This window comes from Oncorhynchus mykiss, chromosome 19, assembly GCF_057628025.1.
Source record: "Oncorhynchus mykiss isolate SJ-2025 chromosome 19, ASM5762802v1, whole genome shotgun sequence".
Lineage (NCBI taxonomy): Eukaryota > Metazoa > Chordata > Actinopteri > Salmoniformes > Salmonidae > Oncorhynchus > Oncorhynchus mykiss.
In genome coordinates this window covers 50693718-50714809 of record NC_143040.1, presented here as the reverse complement: position 1 = coordinate 50714809, position 21092 = coordinate 50693718, and the positions used below count along the sequence as shown (strand labels likewise).

At 46.0% G+C, this 21092-nt stretch overlaps 1 protein-coding gene across 2 annotated transcripts in view; it reads left to right on the top strand.

The window, feature by feature from the left end:
* Positions 1-21092, top strand: part of LOC110498352 (kinesin-like protein KIF26A) — a 129052-nt gene that overhangs the window by 71076 nt on the left and 36884 nt on the right. For both annotated transcript variants that reach the window (XM_036954832.2, XM_036954834.2), the window contains exon 4: positions 4153-4361. In XM_036954832.2, the coding sequence (XP_036810727.2) occupies positions 4153-4361 (209 nt within the window). The remainder of the gene's footprint in view (positions 1-4152; positions 4362-21092) is intronic.

Sequence of the window (21092 nt, the reverse complement as noted above, 5' to 3'; positions counted from 1 at the left end):
TGATTTGCCCTCTGCTCCACAATCAAATGCACGCTAATCTGCTAAAACCGAGTGCTCTTGACCCTGGGGGTTTAGAGTGTGTTGTTGGCCGCTAGTGGCCCTGTGTGACCTCTCACACGTCTGGTACCCACTGGAAGCCCAATGGACCATCTGGGCTGCTGTCTGCCACAGTACAGCTGGGCCTGCATGGCCCCCTGCCACACAGGGAGAGAGAGAGTGAATGATGGCGGAGAGCGAGAGTGAGAGAGAGAGAGAGAGAGAGAGAATGAAAGAGGGAGAGAGAGAGTGAAGGATAGAAGAGGGAGAGAGAGAGTGAAGGATAGAGAACGGAGAGAGTGAGTGAAGGATAGAGGGAAAGAGGGAGTGAAGGATAGAGGAGGGAGAGAGTGAGTGAAGGATAGAGGATGGAGAGAGTGAGTGAAGGATAGAGGGAAAGAGTGAGTGAAGGATAGAGGAGGGAGAGAGTGAGTGAAGGATAGAAGAGGGAGAGAGAGAAGGGATAGAGGAGGGAGAGAGAGAATGAAGGATAGAGGAGGGAATGAGAGCGTGGAGGATAGAGGAGGGAGAGAGTGAGTAAAGGATAGAGGAGAGAGTGAAGGATAGAGGAGGGAGAGAGTGAGTGAAGCATAGAGGAGGGAGAGAGTGAGTAAAGGAGAGAAGAGAGAGATAGAGAGAGTGAAGGATAGAGGAGGCATGAAAGAGTGAGGGATAGAGGAGAGAGAGAGAGAGTGAAGGATAGAGGAGGGAGAGAGTGAAGCATAGAGGAGGAATGAGAGAGTGAAGGATAGAGGAGAGAGAGAGCCTGAAGGATAGAGGAGGGAGAGAGTGAGTGAAGCATAGAGGAGGCACATTTCTATTTGAACTCTTTTCTGATGAGTCCATCCTATACTGTTCAGTCAAAAAACATTTTCTAGGGCAACATTTAAGGAGAATCAAGAAAGAAATTGATTTATTGTTGTGCATCCCAGTGATCCATCTACTGTATACACTCCTCCTCCACCATTTGTAGTTGTTGCTGAAGCCATTGGATCAGGACGGGCCCAGATTAGCAGGGTTTATTTCACCTCAGCAATAATGGCCTGTGGGACAGTGGGATCAGAGGTCACCGGGGATCCCTACTAGGCTCCGGCTCTGAGAAGCGAATGCTCTTTAGAATGCTGATGGGAAGGGAGTCACTGAGTCCAGCTGGCCTGAGACAGTCTGTATTGAAATCATGCTGCCTCTTCTTCTCCCCCTCATTGCTGGGAAACAGGAGCTATCGTCTGTGCAGGGTGCCAGGGGGTTGGGCGTTGAAGGGTGGTAGGTCCCCTCATTACTGACACTCAGTGTAAATGGCGCTGGACACATGGCACCACTGTCAGTGCCTAATTACCTGACCAGGGCCCTTAACCAGGGACAGCAGTGGCCTTACTGGCCTACCGCCTTGTAGAGGAGGTTACTTGAAGATCTTAAGTCCTGAGTCTCTCTCCTGACAGGCATTATGATGTGTTTTTCAAAATCATATGGGTGTCTGTGTGTGTTACAGTGAGCTGTTTATTCTGGTTACACCCCACAACATCCCTCCGCCACCCTCATACTCTACCCTCAATGGGCTCCTCAAACCTGCTGCCATTTTTATTCTAAAACCTGACACCACAATTGGCTTAATCCAGGATGAGCTGTCCAGATAGGCGTCCTGCCTAAGTGTGTGAAGTATTTCAGTCTTTCTGGATGATGTGACATGGGTACACCTCTCTGGTATGGGTTGAGTTCCTGTTCTGTCACGGACACCCGACCTGCTGTTGTGAGTCTTTCCACTCCGCCAGGTGCGTGTGAAGAATCTACGCTCGGCTCATTTCAGTTTGCACCTCGTCTCTCCATCACGCACTTCACAAATCATAACCCTGACATGTACAAGTACAAGAGGCCCTCGCTTTCTCACAACCCACCAACCACAATGTTGGACTTTCAACACAGCCAAAATGCCTAAATAAGCATGTTCAATGATTAGTCTTATTTCCATGGATATCCGGAACAACACAACACAGGTGTCTGGCATCTAAAAAAATAAGTCAAAGTGATTATTAATAAGCAGAAGTGGCAAGCTGGTTATGGCTCTCTGAGGTACAGTCAATGAGCAATTCCCTTGGGATTCAAAACAACCACATTTGATTGTGGTGATCATGACAAGCTTATAGTGTCAGTGCTTGTGCTGAGATATAACCCTACTGCCCGAGGTGCCTGTGTTCATGTGAATGTCTGAATGTATGTCGCTGCATATTGATGTATAGCACTCGCATGTCAGCTATGTCATATAACTAGTTCAGCTGTCAGCCTCCGTTGATAGATGGCGCACACCGGTAGAACACTTTATAAAAATACCGTCAATTATGTTATTTTACTTACCAAACATGAATCTAGGGCAACCATTGAGTAAGTACATTTACAAAGGGACTGGATAGTGTTGACAAAATATATGCTGTGAAGCCTCATGCCGTGTTTGACTCCAGGTTGCTGGTTACCCAGTGTGGAGGTGTCACCAGGATAAATGTAAATGAAAACTAGAGGCTTAATTCGACCATTTGTTTTGGGCTGACCCACAAAACTGGTTCTTGTCAAGTTTCATTGATCACTGTACAGTTGGATATACTCGTGGTTAGGGTGAGGATTAACCCTGTGTTGTCATGGTGCACCTGGTAGGAACAGGGATGTGTATTATGGGCTGCCTGGGTGATCAGTGGACTGTCAGAGATAGACCAACTCTCTGGCCCCCTTCCCCCAGACTAGCACTCCGAGAGCAGTATGTGACCTGCCTCATCACCCCTAGTCATTACCACCCCTGGGGCCTGGGGCCTGGGGCCAGGCTGAGGCAGCATCCTTCTGCTCCTGACTCATACCCCAGCTGGCAGGCAGCGCTGCAGACAGGCTATGCTCTGTTACCCCTCTACATCTGCACCTTAAGCATACCTTCACAGAGCAGTAGTCATCATGGGCCTATCAGAGAAAAGGGTTGTGTCTACTATGGTATTCCACTGCTTATGGTTTGTGTGTAGATATGGAGATGTCTTTTGTTGTTGGATGGTAAATATTTATTTTCCTGTTTAAATCAAGCTGTGCATTACAAAGCTGCTCACACATGCCAAATTAGCTGCTGATGTATGTATATGGCCAATGATTTAACAGCTAAACTGTAATTAGATGTTGGTTTTCACTTAATTATCATTCACACCGTGCATCCTCCTTAGTGTTGCCAGAATCAAGCAGTCCAGTCCAGTCTAGTCCAGTCTAGTCCAGTCCAGTCTAGGACAGTCCAGTGTAGTCCAGTGTAGTCCAGTCCAGTGTAGTCCAGTCCAGTCTAGTCCAGTCCAGTCTAGGACAGTCCAGTATAGTCCAGTCCAGTCTAGGACAGTCCAGTGTAGTCCAGTCCAGTGTAGTCCAGTCCAGTCTAGTCCAGTCCAGTCTAGGACAGTCCAGTGTAGTACAGTCCAGTCTAGTCCAGTCTAGTCTAGGACAGTCCAGTCTAGTACAGTCCAGTCTAGTCCAGTCTAGTACAGTCCAGTCTAGTCCAGTCCAGTCTAGGACAGTCCAGTCTAGTACAATCCAGTCTAGTCCAGTCTAGGACAGTCCAGTCTAGTACAGTCCAGTCTAGTCCAGTCTAATACAGTCCAGTCTAGTCCAGTCCAGTCTAGGACAGTCCAATCTAGTACAGTCCAGTCTAGTACAGTCCAGTCTAGTCCAGTCCAGTCTGGGACAGTCCAGTCTAGTCCAGTCCAGTCTAGTCCAGTCTAATACAGTCCAGTCTAGTCCAGTCCAGTCTAGGACAGTCCAGTCTAGTACAGTCCAGTCTAGTACAGTCCAGTCTAGTCCAGTCCAGTCTAGGACAGTCCAGTCTAGTCCAGTCCAGTCTAGGACAGTCCAGTTCAGCGCCCTTGCCATCCCGTGGGGAGTTAGTTGTTGCTGAGGTGAATAACTGACACCCGTTTACTGGGATTGCCAGAGCAGCTGCCTGCCCATCTGTGGCGGAGGAGAGGAGAGAGGGAGTAAATGGGCTGGAAGAGAGGTGTTGGGGTCCAGTAGTGGTGGTTAACTCTTGAGGCCCACTCATTGCTAACTCTCTGTGTGTCTCTCTGTCGGTCTCTCTGTCTCTCTCTCTCTCGGTCTGTCTCTTTGCAGGCACAGGGTCTGATGGGGGACGTAGAGAGGGATGTTCCTGTCCCTGCTTCGGAGGCCCCTGTCCACAGCTCCAACTGTAGTCTGACCCCCAGCCGACAGAGGAGCTCCGTCCAGCTGGGACAGTGTGACGTCACCCCCCCTGCCCCTGGCCACACCTCCACAACCACCTCCACTCAGAGTGCATCTGCTGCAGCCTCCTTCTTCATCAGGTAACCCCCGTCCACAGTACACAAAACCTGCCTTTCACTCAAATCACACCTGAAGAGAGAGTCTGACACAGGGCTGAGAGTGATGATGATTATGGTCTGTTGTGCTGTATCATGTTGGCTTTAAGGCGTGTTTGGTTGGTTGCCTCTGTAAGGCGTGCTTCTGTGGAAGGGATCTGTGTGGTGACTTGTCTTCACACAATGAGGTCATGGTTCATTATTGCGCTAGAGTCTAGCGTGATGTGGTCCTATTCCATGAAGATGTTGTCCTTGCCATGGTTGAATTATGCCATGATTTTAGGCTGTGCTGGAATAGTGTGTGGAATATGTAGTGAGTGTACATTTGTCAAGGCACCAGTGCCTATGAATGGATAATGTCTCACAAAAGGGCTTAGGTTCAAGCAGTTTGTTCTTCTTTGATGTACAGCTGTGTTTTCTTTGTTTGGCTCTATTTAAAGTCAGTCAGTTTTGCCTCTCGTGCAGTTTAGCTTGTATTCAGTCTTGCTATTGCCTAAATTCCCAATGAGGTGTCTACTGCTCCGTGTATGTAGTCAGCCTCAGCAGACACTCAGTGCTCCATTTGGCTGTGGCAACACTAATGCTCTGGGTGATATGTATGCCTTCACTGGGAGTACAGACAGCTCTCCAATGGCTTCTCTAATGCAGAAGGATGTCATTGGTAGATTCTCAGGCAGGTTGATCAGTGTGTACATTCACCGTCCCTGTACAGCCTCAACTCCCCAAGGAGCTGTGTGCCCTAATGAAAGTTAGCCTGAGGGAAACTGGGGGAAGCTGGTAAGGATGATGCATAGGGCTGTTAGCGTGTTGCACCCTGGGAGGCAGAGGACACAGGCGAGGGGGACGTTGTGAAGTGTGACAGTATGGCTCAGCTTTCTCTCCAAATGCTCCAAATGAGCTCCCCTTGTCAACTTTAGCAGGGTCAGAGTGTAGGACTGGGACGGTGGGGCCTCTCCTTTGGCAGGGAGGATATTCCAAATGCTCTTCTAAATGTGTCACTTCCTGTACATGTCACTTCCTGTGAGCGAGGCGGTGGGTCATGCGTGAACAACGGCGAGCTGTGACCTAGGTATGGACAGGGTTAATTTCAGAAGGTGATTTATTATTTCTACTGTTTTCTTTGGACAAGGGCTCAAAAAGCGAAGGCTGAACAGCCATGTTGTGTGTGTCTCTCAGAGGGAAACAGAGGGAAAAGAAGGGAGAGGGACTTGTTTTCCCCCTCGTTTGCGTCCTGGTGGGATAGGAGGGGAGGTGGTGTAAGCGTTGAAGGGTTCCTCCTTTCATTTCATCCCAGAGATACTTCCCTGCCAAGAATGTGCGTTGTTTTGCTTGGCGAGGAGACGTATGGTGATGACAGGGCTCAGTCAGCTTTAAACAGCATCACATTCCACAGGTACAGATACAGATACAGGAAAGGACGGTGGACGGCTAGGTGGTGGGGATGCACTGGGCTGGACTGGAAGAACACCCACTTCCTCAGTTACTGCAACTGTTGCCTCCACAAGCACCTCCACTGCTTCCATTATTAGAATGTAATCATCATCATCATCTTCATCTTTACTCTAACAATGTAACAATCTGAAGACCAAATTAGCCTAATCACGTTTTGAGGCTGATTGAAAACTAATTTGTAATTAATATTCCTTTTTGTGTCTTCCAAAGATAAAATGGGTTAAATCCATGTGAAAGTGCTCAGAGAGCAGGATATTTGCTTCCCTCTGGAGTGTAGCTCCACAGACATTCAGGAAAGCTGTTCAACTCACAGATTAGATTTTTGTTAGAATGCAATTATGGAGATTCTGAGAAGAAAGAGAAGAACGAGAGAGAGGGAAAGAGAAAGAAAGAAAATACTGGTTCCTCACAGTGATTGCCTCTGGTGCAGATAAATAAATAAAAATCAAGCATTTGAATTTATTTTAAACTTGTTTGTTCCATTGAAAAAACATTTTATTATAAATGTTAATTTGATAACCCATAAACTCCAACTACCATTACTATTCTTGTCAACTGCTGGGAAAATGTTCCCACAGAGCATTATCTCATGTGGCTCCCCTACTCTCTGCCCAGGTAAAATGGTTTAGGTTGAGTCCCCTCTCCATAATGGGAAAGGGAAAGGTAAAGGGGGATACCTAGTCAGTTGTACTGAATGCCTTCAACTGAAATGTGTCTTCCACATTTAACCCAACCCCTCTGAATGTCTCTAGTCATTATGTAGACAGGAAATGTGCCTCAGTATGAATTCAACAATTGAAGCTGAACTATTGCTACTGTTTCATGACTAGTTTCTGATTCCTCATCCAACCTCTTCTCCTAAGCTTTCATTTTTTCCTTTTTTGTTCATAAATCAGTTATTTTCTACAGACACATGAAGAATGGGTCTTATAGCGCCAGTAAAAATAAAATGTTCACATTACCGTAGAGGTAATGTTCAATGAAATGAATGCTTTGGTCAAAGCTAATAAAGATGTGTCACATACAGTTAGGGCTGGGAGATATGGGCAAAATATTATATCACGGTATTTAAATAAAATAAATTGGACGGTATGATTGTATTTTTAGTTTTTGAATAACAAAAGTTCTACATTTGTTTTATGAGTAATGAGTGATCCTAGGGTGGCAACACATACATTCTAGGTGATATCAATGAGTCTGTAACGATGTGCACTGAGAGTCGGGAAGCAAGGTCAGAGAAGGAGTGTTTTAATAAATAACCGCAAAACAAGAAACACGAACAACACACAGACTTGACACCGGAACAGAAACAATAACGCCTGGGGAAGGAACCAAAGGGAGTGACATATATAGGGAAGGTAATCAGGGAGGTGATGGAGTCCAGGTGAGTCTGATGATGCGCAGGTGTGCGTAATGATGGTGACAGGTGTGCGCCATAACTAGCAGCCTGGTGACCTAGAGGCCGGAGGTTGTTTTTTTGTTGAGCTTCAGCTCAAACGTTAGAAGAGTTATCCAATGTGTTGGATAAGTAAACTTGTATTTTTTCCCTCACTTTGATGGAGTAGTAGTGTGTCTCAGCTGGACCCTGAGGGAGTGCCCTCTGGGAAGACTGATTGGCTAGGCCTTGCTCCGAGCCGCCACCCCCCATTCCCCAATGTTGTAGCTGAGCGCACACATTTGGCTGGACTCATTTCATGGCCAGAAAGCATTTCAAGTTCATTTATGGAATAGGAGTTTATATGCAGTTTCACGCCCGGTTTGAGGTGGATGTCTGCTTAACCTTTTTTAATTTGTTGATTGTTTTATACTGTTCAATTCAACTTCAACCAAAACATATTTCAGCACTTTTATCAGTTCTACATTTCCTTCACTCAGTTGCAGTGGTGGAAAAAGTACCCAATTGTCATACTTGAGTAAAATTAAAGATACCTTAATAGAAAATGACGAAAGTGAAAGTGATTCACCCAGTAAAATACTACTTGAGAAAAAGTCTAAACATATTTTGTTTTAAATATACTTAAGTATCAAAAGTAAATGTAATTGATAAAATGTACTTAAGTATCAAAAGTAAATGTAATTGATAAAATGTACTTAAGTATCAAATGTAAAAGTATAAATCATTTCAAATTCCTTATATTAAGCAAACCAGATGGCACCATTTTCTTGTTTTATTTAAGGATAGCCAGGGGCACACCACCACTTAGACATCATTTACAAATGAAGCCTGTGTGCTTAGTGAGTCCTCCAGATCAGAGGCAGTAGGGATGACCAGGGATGTTCTCTGGATAAGTGTGTGAATTTGACCATTTTCCTGTCCTGCTAAGCATTTAAAATGTAACGAGTGCTTTTAGGTGTCAGGGAGAATGTATGGAGTAAAAAGTACAGAATTTTCTTTAGGAATGTAGTGAAGTAAAAGTAAAAGTTGTAAGAAATAAAAATAGTGAAGTAAAGTACAGATACCAAAAAAAACGACTTAAGTAAAAATACTTTCAAGTATTACTTAAGTACTTTACACCACTGCTCAACTGAGATAAATACAGTACATGCATTTGCTAGCTAGCTATTGGCATTAGCAGCTAACAATTAGTGTCTCACAAGATTTAGGGAAACTTGCTAAGAAAAGACAAACTAGCTGTTTGCTGACGTAAGAAACAAACTAATAGTGTCATTGTAGAACGCTAGTAGATTTATATTAAGAAGCAAAGTGAAAACAGCATCGTTGTCATCAACATTGTTGCATGTGCTGCATTGACCATGCAGACTGAATGCAAGTGTCTCGTTGAGGAACAACCAATGCGCTCCTTGAGTGACAGGGGGCGTGGCTAACTATGTGGAAAGTAGCACAGAGAGAGAGAGGAGAGAGATGACTTAAGTAGCGAAGTAAACTATACAAATTGACATTACACATGGCATATCACATTTAACAAACCAAACATTCAAATCCCGGTATAGAAGGTAAAGTAAAAACCCAAACCAGTCCCTACATCAATACCGGTATATCATAAAATACGGTGTACCGCCCAGCCCTACATACAGTACCTTCGGAAAGTATTCAGACTCCTTTACTTTTTTCACATTTTGTTAGGTTACAGCCTTATTTTAAAATGTATTAAATTGTTTTTTCCCCTCATCAATCTATCCACAATACCCATAATGACAAAGCAAAAACTGGTTATTTGAATATTTTGCTAATTTATTCAAAAAGGAATAAAAAAGGAAATATCACATTTACATAATTATTCAGACCCTTTACTCAGGACTTTGTTGAAGTACCTTTGGTAGCGATTACATCCTTGAGTCTTCTTGTGTATGACGCTACAAGCTGTGAAAACATGTATTTGGAGAGTTTCCCATTCTTCTCTGCAGATCCTCTCAAGCTCTGTCAGGTTGGATGGGGAGTATTGCTGCACAGCTATTTTCAGGTCTCTCCAAAGATGTTCGATCGGGTTTAAGTCCGGGCTCTGGCTGGGCCACTCAAGGACATTCAGAGACTTGTCCCGAAGCCACACCTGCTTTGTCTTGACTGTTTGCTTATGGTTGTTGTCATGTTGTAAGGTGAACCTTCGCCCCAGTCTGAGGTCCTTGCCGCTCTGAAGCAGGTTTTCATCAACGATCTCCCTGTACTTTGCTCCGTTCATCTTAGCCTCGATCCTGACTAGTCTCCCAGTCCCTGCTACTGAAAAACTTCCCCACAGCATGATGCTGTTACCACCATGCTTCACCGTAGGGATGGTGACAGGTTTTCTCCAGATGTGACGCTTGGCATTCAGGCTAAAGAGTTCAGTCTTGGTTTCATCAGACCAGAGAATCTTGTTTTTCATGGTCTGAGAGTGTTTAGATGCATTTTTGGCAAACTCCAAGTTGGCTGTTGTGCCCTTTACTGAGAAGGGGCTTCCGTCTGGCCACTCTACAATAAAGGCCTGATTGGTGGAGTGTTGCAAATTTGGTTGTCCTTCTGGAAGATTCTTCCATATGCACAGAGGAATTCTAGAGCTCTGTCAGAGTGATCATCGGGTTCTTGGTCACCTCCCTGGCCAAGGCCCTTCCCCCGATTGCTCAGTTTGGCTGGGAGACCAGCTCTAAGAAGTGTCTTGGTGGTTCCAAACTTCTTCCATTTCAATGCTGCAGACATTCTTTGGTACCCTTCCCCAGATCCATGCCTCGACACAATCCTGTCTCGGAGCTCTATGGACAATTCCTTCGACATCATGGCTTTTGCTCTGACATGCACTGTCAACTGTGGGGCCTTATATAGACAGGTGTGTGCCTTTCCAAATCATGTCCAATCAATTGAATTTACCACAGGTGGACTCCAATCTCAAGGACGATCAATGGAAACAGGATGCACCTGAGCTCAATTTCGAGTCTCATAGCAAAGGGTCTGAATACTTGTGTAAATAAGCTATTTCTAAACCTGTTTTTGCTTTGTCATTATGGGGTATTGTGTGTAGATTGCTGAGGATTTTTATTTATTTAATCAATTTTAGAATAAGGCTGTAACGCAACCAAATGTGGAAAAAATTAAGGGGTCTGAATACTTTCCGAAGGCACTGTAGTTTAGTGTTACACTTTTACAAATCCCCATTCAACCCTTCTTCTTGCCCTATCAACCAGAGTGTACTGAAAGAAAGATTGATCCGGATCAATAATGAGATGGCCAATAAAATAGCCTGAAGACAGTAGGTGTTAAAGGTCAGGGTCTGTCCTAGCAGTGGTCTCTCTGTGTGTGTGTGTGTGTCTGTGTGTGTGTGTGTGTGTGTGTGTGTGTGTGTGTGTGTGTGTGTGTGTGTGTGTGTGTGTGTGTGTGCGTGTGTGTGTGCGCACGTGCCAGTGTTTGTATCTCAGTATAGAGAGTGAGGGCAGTAGGGAGTGCTCATTCAGCTCACTAGCGTGCTGAACACTGATTGCTTTGTGACGGAGCATGTGATTAGTCCATTGACACAGCGTTCAGTAATGAGAGCAGGCACCGCTCACAGCAGGGGCCCTGGCAGCTCAGCTAAATGACGTGTCTCCGCTGCCGCACTGACCGCCCTGCTCATCCCTCTGTTCCATTAATACCTGCTGATTGGGAATGAGGTGTGTTTCTATCCCTAAGGACCCATGCAGGGAGGGAGAAAAAGAGACAGAGAGAGGGGAATGGAAGAGAGAGGGGGAATGGAAGAGAGAGGGGGAATGGAAGAGAGAGGGGGGATGGAAGAGAGAGGGGGAATGGAAGAGAGAGGGGGAATGGAAGAGAGAGGGGGAATGGAAGAGAGAGGGGGAATGGAAGAGAGAGGGGGAATGGAAGAGAGAGGGGGAATGGAAGAGAGAGGGTGAGGGAAAGCAACTGGAATACTAACCACAGAGCAGTTCTCCTCAATGCTCTGAACTACATTTGCTGTTCTGAGTAACAGAGAGCAAACCGTAAAGCTAAGAGGAGTGTTTGCTGCAGAGGCGGTTTGCAGAGCGGCCAGAGGAACAGGGATAACAGCTGTTAGGAATGTGGCCCTGGAGGAGTGTCAGCACAGGAGGAAGTGTCTTTACGGCCCTGTGCGGCCCTGCAGCTGCTGCTGCCTAGGTGAGTGTGTGTGTGTACTGCTGTAATCACTGTGATTGTGGGTTGGGGAAGGCAAGGCATTATCCTGTAATTACAGTCGAACAATCCAGCCTCTCCCCAGACAAGACCTGCCTGGTCTTTGTGTCAGAAATGTAAAGTGCTGCTTCATTACTGAGGCTGTGGAAAGTAACCATAGAAACAACTGTTTTGCCTCCTTATGACTAACATGAAAGCTGGTCAATGAACATGCAGAAATATGTAGATGTACTCAGAACACATGATTCCCTGTGATCCATGGTGAATGTATTGGTTTGACTTACAAATGGGTAATGTTTGGCCGTTGGGATCTCCAGCCCTGATGCACTAATCAAACTATGAGAAGATCTCCATACAAATACCTTAATCAAAGTTTTGTTGCAACAACTTCCTCTTAAAAGCTGTGGGCCCGAACTACAATTCATTAAAGTATAATCAAGTGATTGTTGTATGCTGTGTGTGTGTGTGTGTGTGTGTGTGTGTGTGTGTGTGTGTGTGTGTGTGTGTGTGTGTGTGTGTGTGTGTGTGTGTGTGTGTGTGTGTGTGTGTGTGTGTGAGTGTGTGTGTGTGCGCGTGTGCGCGTGTGTGTGTGTTTGTGTGCTAATGTCCTTGTGTTCTTCCTGTGTGAGGTTGTTGGTGGGGGTTGGTTTGGGGTTGGGGTTGTTGTAGTGGTGGGGGTAAGTGTTGGGGGCAGGGACGTGGGGGTGAAGTGTAACATGGGCCACTCACACCCACACTCCATTTTGACTACAGAGGACACAGGAGAGAGAGGGAGATACTGTTAAGGCGGATGCAGAAGGGAAATGCAGTGTGTTTGTCTGGCTGTGCTGTGAGTGACAGTGGAGATCTGTGTCAGGGATAAATTGTCAGATTAATGCTGAGTGGAGTTGCGGAGTGGCTCTACTCTGCTCTGGGCTGGACCTGCTGGCTAGGGGATTTAGAGACTGAGTGGACGAAGGCAGGGGAGTGGAGTTCTGAGCCTCACACACTCTCTCACACACACACACAGTCAGCATGCTCGGGGTGATGCTCCAGACCGCCAGCTTCAGGAGGAGGAGGTCAGGACCTGTGGAGGGGAGCACCGGACACACCACCACCATGGGAATCAAGTAAGTCACACACATACCAACTCAGGGCTGAAGGAGAACTTAGTTTAGAACTTAGTTTAGATGGGCGATGCAGCTGCAGTGTTTGGGTGTTTGCGCTCCTCATGTTAGTGCTGCAGTCCGTGTGTAGTGTTGATGTTGTGGTGGAGTTGTGTGATCCCTGAATCCATGGTAAAAGGGTAATGGTTTGGTTGCTGAGCTTCACAGAGATGGATGTTTCAACAGATGGGAGAAAGTGAGCAGAATGCTTAGTCAGGAGAGAACGCTGTTGAAATGCAAGTTAAGCCTCAGCTTTATTATGAAGAGAGTAAGCGGAGTGGAGCTGCATAGTTAATGCTAGCTTCTGTGTTGAGCATTGCCTGACTGGCAGGGATTCATTTAGCCAAACATTTAGTTGTATTGTTGTTGTTTTTCCTTGTTTTTTTTATTTTTTACATAGAATCTGTTGATTCTTAGCTGTTGAACACGTCTAAGGCCCTAAATAGATCAATAGAAGCTCTGGAGAGTTGGTAGATAGATGATGGTTGGTAGAGGATGCTTTTGGTCTCTTTGTTTACTGTCGGATGAAATACCAGCTGGTATTTTCCTGTCATAATCAGGCTATCAGCCTGCTGGGGCTAATGTCTGGCAGTGGAGAGCAGAGCTGAGCAGTGGTAGCAGCAGCAGCAGCAGCTGAGCCTGGGGAAGGGACTCTAGCCCTATAGCCTCCGGATAAGGCCAGGTGTGAAAAGCTATCAGGGCCCTGTCTAGCGTCATCAGTGGGGAGGTGTTGATGGAGATCCAGCCTAGACCCACCGCCTCTGGGATTTGCAGCAGACCAGCAGGTAGGTCCCTTCCTCTCCTGAGGGGCCTACTACTACCACCCAGTCTAGCACCAACCAGATGGATCACCCACATCCCTTCTACCCCAATATCACACCTTCCACCCCTTCCTCAAGCCCCTGTCTATTGCCCACACCTCTACCCACCTCTCAGATTCAACCCCAGTCCCCTTCTGTTATAATGTCAGATGATAGATCCCCTCATTTGCTAATTCATATTTTAGGTTTTATTTAGTATTGGCAGCTTTAAATAGTTTTGGTTCTTGTTTTCTTGGAGGAAATTTGAGGGAGCTAGGTCATCTTCAAACAACCCGAGTGTATCCCAAATACAGACTCCCTCTCAAGCCAGTCGTACTTCCTCTGGCTATCCTGGGAGTACAGTCTGCTGCACAGTGGAGATAGCGCCACCTCATCAGACCATCACTGAGGAGCTCCACCTGTTACCACTGCTGTGGTATAGACTAGCTCTGCCTTCCCTTGGCGCGACTCTGCTGTGCCCCCTGGGTGTCTGTGTGAAGGCCGGTGTTGTGACGGCCATGGTGGAGGAGGTTGTGGCTGTCACCCTGCATGGTAAACACATCAAGAGAGAGGACTGGTGTAGGGGTGAACAGAGGGAGCGCGAGGGCTGTGCTCTGGGTCCACTGTGAGTTGGCTGTTTGAAGTTAGAGAGACCCCCGAGGAGGGCGCTGACTACCACCATGTCTACTTCCCCTAAACTCCTGAGTCAGTAAGTCTGGTTGGCCTGGCCCACTCACATAGGGGGGGGGGGCTGACAGACAAAGGCTGAAACGCTGACTCAAGGCAGAGCTATGGCTAACACTGGGTCATAGAGAGCCCTGTATGACAGGGGAGGCAGTGGACAGGCTGTGACAGATCCCTTTCACACAGGGGGAAACGAGGGAATGTTAGAATGGAGACCCACTACCCACTACATCCTGTGTGCCTGCCACTTGACATAAGAGTTGCTTTGTCTCTTCGTGTGCTGTTGGTGATGATCTGAAAGGCCAGGTTGTGTTTGATGGTGTGTGGGCAGGAGACAGACTGTGGCCTCAGCATTTAGGCAGTACATGACCAGGCCTGCTAGGCTGTTCCTCTACCCACGGCCAGCCAGGACTTCACCGTTCATTCACACAGACGATGAGGCCACTAATGGAGGGACATGGGAATCCTGCTGGGCTGCAGGGATCTGGGCATTAGTTTTCAGTGTAAATCTCTATGGCATCCCTCAGTTAGAGGTATCATGCAAATCTATTATTATTGTTCTGGAGACAAGAGAGAAAAGCTGGAATAAGAATACAAGTTAATTGACCAGTAGCTGCCTGCATGGAATATGTGTTGAAGAATGTTATTACCTATTGTCTCCCTGTGATCCCTGATCCCATGATCCCTGGCTTTACTTCCTCAGTCTGCAGAAACAAGATGGCTTCCGGTGGGCTGCTGTGTTTCTGTGTCCTCCAGACCCCTGCTCCACACTGTCAGCCCTGTCTGTCCCAGGTCCCAGCCTTGCACTGCATATTAATAATTAATAGCTGCTTAGGCCTAATCTGTGTGAGTTGATTTCCCCAAACTGTAGTTCTCTATATATCAGACCAAAGCGATTCTTATTCACACAAGGACAGAGAGCCATTTGGGGGATAGAGAACAAGAGAGCTATTGTCAGGCCAGGCAGTTAAGCTTTTACCTCATCATCACTAACAGAGTGAATTGCTCTACCACTGCTCCACCAACACCTCTCTACTGTCCTCCTGCTTCTCTAGCTGGCTCGGGGGCTTGGGGCCTGGCTGACTTTACAAACAGCTGTAAAGAGAATTATACTTCTCTGCAGAGAGGAAACCAAGCAAAGTGAAGGTGGACAGGGATTGTATTGACTGTGATTGTCTACCTCCACTATGGGAATGCACTTACGTACATCTCTTGCTGTTCTTTCAGCTTGCCTTGGCTGGTCGCTACTGTTGTTCTGCTACAGGGTCCTCTTTGTGTTGTGTAACACTGGTCATGGTTGGAGTTTTGAATCAGAGATGGGACAGTGTCTCTTATTCTTGGTAAAGGATCTAAAATTGGATCAACATAAAAACAGTTGCAGGAACACGGTTTATCTTGTATTTCTGTTTACAGCCTGCCTGCCACTGGCTCCATACAGACTGTCTAGGTGTAGTGGATTATATAGTGTGTAATCAGTTCATGACCCAGCACGTGAGAATCTGCTTCAGAGCTGACTATGTGACTTTGAGTGTGTGTAGGTGTGTATGAGGATGTGTGTGTTAGTAGGCGACATTGTGAGTGTGATTTAGGTGTGTGTGTGGGGGGGGTGTAAACCTTTTATTAACCTGAATAATACTGTAGAAGTCACTGACCCCTGGCACTTTTTTTTAACAAATGTCTACATCTCTAGCCTCATGTGTTGGTTTGGTACAGCTCTGTAGTCCTTCTCTACCTCTCCTTAGCCTCTCAAAATAGCTTTGTTCAGAACCTAGGAATTCCTCCACCCTTGTGGAATCCCAAATCCATTTCACTGGACTTGGATCCCTCATGTTTTCCAAGGGGTGCATATTGACTAGGATATAGATGGCGGATTTAGGAATAATTTAATCTGCCATCTACAGTATATCAATGTTTGAATCCCTCCCCTCGATTTGCTGACTAATCTTTCCCAAATGTTCCCAGTGGCCCGCGGGGCTCGACCAGGACTGGTCGTTGTGATAGTCTCGATGTGGAGGAGAGCAAATAAATAATTGCTTGGTGTCTTACCCTGACCGGCCCTGATTAATGATGTAGAGAAGTGGAGCAAGAGATCTCTCTCTCTCTCCGATATGTTGATTAATAAGGAGATGAGCATGAGAATATTAGATGTCTTGCTCTCTCATGATCTCATCAGATATGTTTTCTCCATTGGTCAGTGGAATTGATTATTGGAGACATAGTGAAATGTCAATCAGCCAATGACAGCTTGATGTTATTGTCTTCTTGGTATTGAATGAATGTTTCACATGATCTGATATGTGAGTGAATACAGAAAGTTTTCTTCATAGTAGTTTTGCTCTGAGTAAAAATGTGCTCTTAAGGCTTACAGCGAAGATGTGGGTGAGTGAGATTCAGCTCAGGAAGTGTTGGGAGTGTAATTTTATTCCACATACTCTACGACCTGTGAAGACGACATAACAGTGTGGTGGAGTACCCGGGAACAACGTCGGCGAAGCAGTGGAAAATATTCTGCAGGAGATGAAAGTAGCTCTTAATCTTTGTCAGTAGTAGCAGGGGTGGGGATGCTACAGCCCAGAGAGAAGGAGAGAATATCTTCATTATCATCTGTCACATGCTGCATCAAATCAGGGGGGAAACACTATGTTCTCCAAACTCAGCAGCTTACATCAAATCAGCATGGGGACTGTATTTTCTCCCTTTCCTCCCAAGCTTCTCTCCTCTCCTGGTGTGAAGTTTAGTAAATACGCTATTGTCAATCTGTAGAAGAGAGATTGTCCTGCTGTATGAAGACCTGTTGACTCCACTGTAAAGAGGTTCAGCTCTCTCCTCCAAGGCCCTGAATTGGTCCCTCTATCTCATTGACTGACAAATAAAGGCTGCTGAGCTAAAGCCCTCTGCTTGGACTGCCTCACCAGGGCTTAAGCAGATGCTCGGAGAGGCCACATTAGCACAACATGTTTGCAGAGGCCATTAAGGAGGCAATTTAGGAAACAATAAAACAAACTGCAAATGGAATTATATTGTACCTTCCTCCGATCCCTCCTGTGGCCACCCTAAGCCCTCCTTAAGCCCATGGCTTGGCTAGAGGGGTGCTTGGCCTCTCAATTGGATGGGGGTTGAGTGGGAGGGAAGGAGGGGACCTTAGGGTGTGGGTATGTGTGAGTTCTGGGCTTGACTTCTGGAGACTTTATATGCTTTATAGGTAGTGGGGGAAACACACAGGCACAGGAAGCTGTACCAGGGAGGAATTTCAGCTCACACATCGCTTATAGAAACCTGGCTGCAGTTCCATCAACACACCCTCCCTCATCGCTAAGGGGTTAACCTTGGCATCCCAGAGTCTGTTTCATGCTACATTCATTGGGATTGATTATTTTAGCATCGTTGGCATAAACCTCTTCTCCTTGATCTAGTATCCAACAAAATGGCTCCAGGACCTAGACAACAGGAATTTGTTGAAACATTCTGGAAAATGTGTCTTCAAATTTAGAATAAAGTCAAACAAAGTTGAAAAAAGACTCAGTGGTCTACCTGTGCCCAGTGCAACACAGAACCAGGAGTAATGACATTGTAATTACAATGTTTTCCATTTAGTCTCCAACTGTTTCATGTATTTTAGGTCAACAGGGGATTCCCGTCTTGGTGCACTTTGGAAATAAAGCAATTCCAAATCATTTTTCTGTTTCTTTCTCAGGCATAACACTATTTACCTCCACTCAGACAGCCCCTCACTGGCACTGGGCCAACTCAGGGACCATTCTTCCTCTCTCACTCCTGTGGTCCCAGTCTGTTTTCTACCATCCAGTTCTCTCTCACCTATTTCATCTCTGTTCTCTCCATCATTTACCCTCCTCCCCATCTTTACCTTGCTCTGCTTTTACACCATATTCCTCTGTCCCACTGTATTTTCCTTATGCCCCCTATTTCTGCTGAACCCCTGTTCCTATCTCCCCCTCTCTCTCTCTCTCTCTCTCTCTCTCTCTCTCTCTCTCTCTCTCTCTCTCTCTCTCTCTCTCTCTCTCTCTCTCTCTCTCTCTCTCTCCCTCTCTCCCTCCCCCTCCCTCTCTCTCTCCCTCTCTCCCCCGTCTCTCTCTCTCTCTCTCCCTCTCCCCCGTCTCTCTCTCTCTCTCTCTCCCCCCGTCTCTCTCTCTCCCTCTCTCCCCCCCTCTCTCTCTCTCCCTCTCTCCCTCTCCCCCATCCCCCCTCTCTCTCTCTCTCCCTCTCTCCCCCCATCTCTCTTTCTCTCTCTCTCCCTCCCCCCCCTCTCTCTCTCTCTCCCTCTCTCCCCCCGTCTCTCTCTCTCCCTCTCTCCCTCTCCCCCTCTCTCTCTCTCTCTCTCTCTCCCTCTCCCCCCCCGTCTCTCTCTCTCTCTCTCTCTCTCTCTCTCTCTATCTGGTTGCCTTAATCCTTCCTTCCCCACATCACTCCACATGCAGTTTCACTTGAATGCTAAGGAGATCATGAGAGATTGTGGTGTCTTTACACATTTCTGCTTTACCCAACCAAAAGGGGATAGCAAAAAATATGAAAGATATTTGAGCATTATCGTGCAACAATATGTGCCAACAGTCTGTATATTTCGCTACATCCACAATAACGTCTGCAGTCAGCACACATATAATACCCCATTTGGTGTTCTGTCTACAAGGCCAGACATGTGGTTTTGTGATGAGGTAAACAGGTTATTGGTCAGGTAACAGGACATCACATTCATAGCTGCCTGGTTGGCCTGCCAGGGATTCATCTATCTATTTCTGGTTAGGCTTTATAGAAACTCAATAAGTCCTAGCCTAGAGGTATTTGTCCACTTCCTCCCAGATGCTGTGTGGACGAGCCTAGGAGAGAGAACCATCCCTTTAGACCACCATAAACATGGACTGCGGGATGGAAGCAGGCGGTCAGTTAAGAGGTAGAAGCTTAAAATTGATAAGATTTGATGGACAGTGAGATAAGCCTGTTAGTTTTCTCCTCCATTTTAATGTTCTGCAGAAAGCCGACTGGAGAGACAGACACTCCTCTATAGTGACCAAGAAGGTAATGATCTAGAGTTGTTAGTTGAAGGGTTAGTTTAAGGGAACCTGATGCAAAAGAGGAACAGATAGGGATAGTGTGTAAAACAGAGATAAGAATAGAAGTTTGTGGCCTCAATGAAGAATTTTCTTTGATGAGTTGCCGTTTTAGGCATGAGTTTAATTTAGCGAGATGGGGTTAAATAGAGAGGAAAGAAAGAAAGGTTGAGAGACACCAGAGGAATATTTATCCCGGTGGTGCCGTGATTGCACTGACGTTAACATCCCAGCTAGAGAGGAGGCAGAGTTCATGGCCAGACTAAACCATGGCGACACATTGTCACATGTCAGCCTTTTCATTCCCCCCTCCAATTTGAGAAGTGGACATGAACAGTGCCCTTTCCTTCCCTCCTCCCATATGGGGGCCCAGGTAACACTAGTCCCCACCACACTATACAAGCAGCAATTTTCCCACGTCCCTTCAGGTTATTTAAAGAGCCCACTCTATGCAGTCCACAAGTAGTCAGTGTTGGGGCTAATGAATGTATTTATACATCACCCAACATACAGCAGGAGAAACTGTCCCTCGGTGGAACCAAAGATTCATGGTGAATTAGATGAAGTCTCTGGTCCACTGAGATATAGCTAGCTACCTCAAATCCCTGTGGTGAAATACTTGTTAAGGTATGTGAGTGTTTTGCCTGTCCTTAAAGTGGCACCCCAGTTTAACTTTCAACTCATTTAACACCTGATTTAGTTAACAAAAGTCACATCTCAGTAGGTGGTCACGGTAAGTCATGACATAGCACATACTTTGGTTCTAATTTGATCCTCAAGCAAGGGGGAGGCCGATGACATCACGACTTACCACCAGATCAACTCCTTGAATGCCCTACTCCTTGAACTTCGCAGTTGTGTCTAAAAAACACTATTTTGCAAAAAATAGATACTTTCTTACCCTTCAGTGTGTGTACTTTATGGTATTTATACTTGGGATATCGCTTTTCAACTGTAAAAGTTAAACAAATCGCTGGAGGACTTCTTTAATGATCAACCTGATGACCCTGATACTAAATCTTGGCGTTGTGCAGTGGTATGCTCTGTCTGCTGACAGACCCTGGCTACACTATGACATCATCTCTATATCCAGTCCCCTGCCCAAGCCTGTCCCGATGTCATCTCAGCTTAATCAGAGGAAGGCTTAGTGATGGTCTGTCTGTTGGGTCAGTCTGGATGTGACCTGGTTCTCAGGCCATCCAGGCCACTGCAGAGATGCAGATGTTGTTTAATTTTGGCAAGCTGTTGTTGTCCTCAACACTGTCGGGGTTCTGTAGAGGTGGACGATTGGCGTTGTTTTAGTGCCCAGATGTGATGATCTAATTCAGCAGCCCCACAAACCCTCTGTTTCACCTTTACAGTGAGCCACTGTGTCAGCTGTCCATAGGACTTCATACTACATGCATGTATTTATTTAATCAGGGGAGCCCAATTGAAACCCATGTCTCATTTGCAATGGTGGCCTGAGGACAAAAGTTCAATCAATACAACAACAAAATGTAAAAAACTAGAAGACAGCTATAAATACATTACATCAGGTTATGACAAGTTCTAATAGTCAATTGAAACAATCGCACTCTTCAGAGAACTCATTTAACAAAATAGTTTTAAACTGCCCTATCGGCACCAGAGAATCCAGGTGTAATTTGTTTTGTAAGGCTGTCCATAACAGTGGTGCTTTTAAACTAAAGGCGGATTTACCAAACTTTGTGGAGACAAGCGGTACCCCAAGAGTTAACCAACCCTGTGAACGGGTTTGGTATCTCATATTTTTATATAGCAACAGAAAAGTGAAGTACAGTATGTTGGAAGCTTGTAGAGCAGAGCTTTTCTTAACAAGAAGGGAGTAATGTGATCTATGGAATTTAAGTGAGGTCCAGCCATCCTTCTGATACAGGATGCAGTGATGAGTATTAAAACTGTCACCTGTAATAAAGCGAAGGGCGCTGTGGTAGACGGCATCCAATGGTTTAAAAGTAGTGGCTGCTGCAGTCTGG